This window comes from Sander vitreus, unplaced genomic scaffold (genome assembly GCF_031162955.1).
Source record: "Sander vitreus isolate 19-12246 unplaced genomic scaffold, sanVit1 ctg248_0, whole genome shotgun sequence".
NCBI classification, from domain to species: domain Eukaryota; kingdom Metazoa; phylum Chordata; class Actinopteri; order Perciformes; family Percidae; genus Sander; species Sander vitreus.
Genome location: NW_027595419.1, coordinates 65,001 through 70,000, shown reverse-complemented (window position 1 = coordinate 70,000; position 5,000 = coordinate 65,001). Strand labels below are relative to the sequence as shown.

The window sequence follows — 5,000 nt, the reverse complement described above, 5'->3', positions numbered from 1 at the left end:
GAGAGGGCTGAAGCTAGGTAGCATAGGCAGCTAGCAGAGAGGGTTGAAGCTAGGTAGCATAGGGAGCTAGCAGAGAGGGCTGAAGCTAGGTAGCATGACTGAGCAGCCAGCAGAGAGGGCTGAAGCTAGGGTAGCATAGGCAGCCAGCAGAGAGGGCTGAAGCTGAGTAGCATAGGCAGCTAGCAGAGAGGCTGAAGCTAGGTAGCATAGGCAGCTAACAGAGAGGGTTGAAGGTAGGTAGCATAGGCAGCTAAGAGAGAGGGCTGAAGCTAGGTAGCATAGGCAGCTAAGAGAGGGCTGAAGCTAGGTAGCATAGGCTGCTAGCAGAGAGGGCTGAAGCATAGGCAGCTAGCAGAAAGGGCTGAAGCTAGGTAGCATAGGCAGCTAGCAGAAAGGGCTGATGCTAGGTAGCATAGGCAGCTAGCAGAGAGGGCTGAAGCTAGGTAGCATAGGCAGCTAGCAGAGAGGGCTGAAGCTAGGTAGCATAGGCAGCTAGCAGAGAGGGCTGAAGCTAGGTAGCATAGGCAGCTAGCAGAGAGGGCTGAAGCTAGGTAGCATAGGCAGCTAGCAGAGAGGGCTGAAGCTAGGTAGCATAGGCAGCTAGCAGAGAGGGCTGAAGCTAGGTAGCATAGGGCAGCTAGCAGAGAGGGCTGAAGCTAGGTAGCATAGGCAGCTAGCAGAGAGGGCTGAAGCTAGGTAGCATAGGCAGCTAGCAGAGAGGGTTGAAGCTAGGTAGCATAGGCAGCTAGCAGAGAGGGTTGAAGCTAGGTAGCATAGGCAGCTAGCAGAGAGGGTTGAAGCTAGGTAGCATAGGCAGCTAGCAGAGAGGGCTGAAGCTAGGTAGCATAGGCAGCTAGCAGAGAGGGCTGAAGCTAGGTAGCATAGGCAGCTAAGAGAGAGGGTTGAAGCTAGGTAGCATAGGCAGCTAGCATAGGCAGCTAGCAGAGAGGGTTGAAGCTAGGTAGCATAGGGAGCTAGCAGAGAGGGCTGACGCTAGGTAGCATAGGCAGCTAGCAGAGAGGGTTGAAGCTAGGTAGCATAGGCAGCTAGCAGAGAGGGTTGAAGCTAGGTAGCATAGGCAGCTAGCAGAGAGGGTTGAAGCGAGGTAGCATAGGCAGCTAAGAGAGAGGGCTGAAGCTAGGTAGCATAGGCAGCTAGCAGAGAGGGAGGTAGCATAGGCAGCTAGCAGAGAGGGTTGACGCTAGGTAGCATAGGCAGCTAGCAGAGAGGGTTGAAGCTAGGTAGCATAGGCAGCTAAGAGAGAGGGCTGAAGCGAGGTAGCATAGGCAGCTAGCAGAAAGGGTTGAAGCGAGGTAGCATAGGCAGCTAGCAGAGAGGGCTGAAGCTAGGTAGCATAGGCAGCTAGCAGAGAGGGTTGAAGCTAGGTAGCATAGGCAGCTAGCAGAGAGGGCTGAAGCTAGGTAGCATAGGCAGCTAGCAGAGAGGGTTGAAGCGAGGTAGCATAGGCAGCTAGCAGGTAGGCTGTCGTAGTTTGTGTGACACAAACAACAATCCGTGTTGATACAAGCGTCAATGTTCGCCAACAAAACATGTAATCAAGCAAATGCACAAGTAGCCTAGTAGTAGTAGTATTTACTACTACTAGTAGTAGTATTTTTTTTACACTATATCAGAAATATGGGTTTTATAAGAACAATAGAGGGGAGCCATGACTGACTGACTCCATCACTTTCTGTCTGCTGTGTTTTCAGCTTCACTCTGATACAGAATGGCTTCCAGATCAGAGGATGATCTCTGCTGTCCGGTCTGTCATGAAGTCTTTAAAGATCCTGTCGTTCTGTCGTGTAGTCACAGCTTCTGTAAAGACTGTCTGCAGAGCTGGTGGACGGAGAAACCAACACAGGAGTGTCCAGTTTGTAAGAGAAGATCTTCAAGGGATGAACTACCTTTAAACCGGGCGTTGAAGAACCTGTGTGAGGCCTTCATACAGGAGAGAGATCAGAGATCTTCGGAGGGTCTCTGCAGGCTGCACTCTGAGAAACTCAAACTCTTCTGTCTGGACCATCAGCAGCCGGTGTGTCTCGTCTGCAGAGATTCAGAAATACACTCCAACCACAGGTTCAGACCCATCGATGAAGCTGCACAACAACACAAGAAGGACCTTCAGGGAACTCTGGAGCCTGTAAAGGAGAAGTTAAGGGTTTTTGAACGAGTAAACGAGGAGTGTGATCAAACAGCAAAACTCATAAAAGTCCAGGCCCGACGCACAGAGACGCAGATTAAGGATCAGTTTAAGAAGCTTCACCAGTTTCTAGAAGAGGAAGAGGTGGCCAGGTTGGCTGCACTGAGGGAGGAAGAGAAGCAGAAGAGTCAGAGGATGAAGGAGAAGATGGAGGCTCTGAGCAGAGAGATAGCAGCTCTTTCAGACACAGTCAGAGCCACAGAGGAGCAGCTGAGAGCTGAAGACGTCTCATTCCTGATCAACTACGAGGCTGCAGTGGAAAGAGTCCAGCAGCGCCCCCTGCTGGATGATCCACAGCTGCTCTCAGGAGCTCTGATAGACGAGGCCAAACACCTGGGCAACCTGAGCTTCAACATCTGGAACAAGATGAAGGACATGGTCTCCTACACTCCTGTGATCCTGGACCCAAACACTGCTTATCCAGAACTCATCCTGTCTGGAGATCTGACCAGTGTGAGACGAGGAGGAGAGAGACAGAAGCTTCCTGATAATCCAGAGAGGTTTGATGATTACTGCTCTGTCCTGGGCTCTGTCCTGGGCTCTGTCCTGGGCTCTGAGGGCTTTAACTCAGGGACTCACAGCTGGGATGTCGAGGTCGGAAACAGTACAGACTGGGAACTGGGGGTGTTAGCAGAGTCTTTCCAGAGGAAGAGATTCATAGGGTCTGGATTATGGAGCATAATGTTCTCTCAAGGTAAATACTCAGCATGGTCATGGCTAGCGCGACCCACTGCTCTCAGAGTGCACGTGAAGCCCCAGAGGATCCGAGTGACTCTGGACTGGAACAGAGGAAAGCTGTCGTTCTCTGATCCTGATACTAACACACACATACACACCTTCAAACACACTTTCACTGATAGACTGTTTCCATACATTTACACTTGGAAAGAACTCCCACTGAAGATCTCACCACAGAAGGTCTGTGTGACAGTGGAACACTATCTTTCACCCGGCGCAGCCCAAAGCCTGCTGCGTCTTTACTAGTTTAAGACCGACCCAGTTCTCAGTTTCCCGTCCAGCGCCCACGTTGTTTAAATAGTAAATGTACCTTCACCCATCTGTGGCCCATGCTGGTCTTACAGGGAGGTGGTCAAAAACCTGGTCTAAAGTCAATAACGCAGCATTTCATTGTTATTTTAACAGAGCATTAGTAAAATGCTCCTAGGCTCGTGCACAGCACGTGCACACTATGCTTGTTACACACACAGGGACGCACAGCAACACACACACACACACACACACACACACACACACACACACAGCAGCACACACACATGCAGAAGATTACAAATATTACAGTGCAGATCCTCCATCATAACAGCAATGCTCCAAGGTCCAAACGCGCCTGGCTTTTAAAGGGAATGGGAGATGATCTCTGATTGGTTGATTGCATGTTACACCCAAAACACACCTCTGATTAATGAAGACACTAAGAACAACCCTTTTGAACCATGACCCCGGCACACGGACCCTTTTTTACCGCCGTTAAACTAGCAAAAGTGGATTTGGACACGCCCTAAACACACCTGCACCAGGAGCTTCACGCCGTGACCTCACATCGGTAAAACAGGAACCTGAGAGTTTCTGAATTGACGTTCTGAGGCTGCAGCTGTCCAGCATATTTCCACCAGACTCCATGTAAATAATCAGGACTTTTAGCGTGTATAGAGCCAGCATATTTCCACCAGACTCCATGTAAATAATCAGGACTTTTAGCGTGTATAGAGCCAGCATATCTCCACCAGACTCCATGTAAATAATCAGGACTTTTAGCGTGTATAGAGCCAGCATATCTCCACCAGACTCCATGTAAATAATCAGGACTTTTAGCGTGTATAGAGCCAGCATATCTCCACATGTAAATGGGTGAATTAAGGGTTTATTTCAACCAAACCAGAGTGGTGATTGTTGGAACAGTGGAAAGATGAACCAAGACGGCTTTTGGTGGTTTTATTTAGTTTCTGTCCACTTTGAATATAACTAGAGAAATGATTTCACTTATGAAAGAATCCATGAAACGTATTCATTAGTTACATTTAAAGTCTTGGAGTCTGAAAAATAAAGGTGTTGCTAAATACATTTTACTTTACTACTGACTTGTTTTATTTATTGTGCTTTAAAAGACATTGAGCCTCTTAATAATACAGTTATGGTCGTCGTGGTGGATATCCCGGGATTGCTCTCGTTCTGCAGGATATTCCACCGGATGTCTGTTAGTTCAATTCAGTTTTATTTATATTAGTATCAAATCATAACTAGAGTTATCTCAAGACCCAACGAAAAACTTCCTTTAGGCAGAAACCTCAGACAGACCCAGGCTCTTTGTGGGCGGCATCTGTCGCTGCTGGTTTGGACGCAGCTTTACCATCTTAAAGTGCCTATAATATGAAAAAAAAAAAACTTTTTCTGGGATTTGGGGAGTTATTTTGTGTCTCTGGTGCTTCCACACGCATACAGACTTTAAAAAACAACCCTCCATGCTGTTCTGAGTGAGATACGGTGTCTGAATGTGTCCTGTCTTCAGTCTCTGGGTCAGCTGGTCAACATCTGCACGGCTTTCTACGTCACTAGCTGAGACATTTGGTGTGTGCTAACCACTTTAGCTAATACCACATCAGCTAGCTGTTTCTCCAACTTCAGTAGAACAAGGCAGGATTAGCTGGGAGACTTCTTCTAAACGAGGGTTCACTTCCACCTTTGTGTTGAATACCTGCAGAACAGGGACATGGAAGTAGTTCTTTTGGAGATTATGGTGAACTAGTGTGTGTTGTAGCAGTGTTTTACCACTGATAACGAG

At 48.1% G+C, this 5,000-nt stretch overlaps 1 protein-coding gene across 1 annotated transcript in view; it reads left to right on the top strand.

The window, feature by feature from the left end:
* The window catches only part of dcst1 (DC-STAMP domain containing 1), a 40,553-nt gene extending 38,546 nt beyond the window's left edge, over nt 1-2,007 (top strand). Inside the window, exon 17 of the mRNA XM_078244483.1 lies at nt 1,713-2,007. Coding sequence (XP_078100609.1) covers nt 1,713-1,913 — 201 coding nt within the window. The 3' untranslated portion in view covers nt 1,914-2,007. The remainder of the gene's footprint in view (nt 1-1,712) is intronic.
* Nucleotides 2,008-5,000: the final 2,993 nt, after the last annotated feature.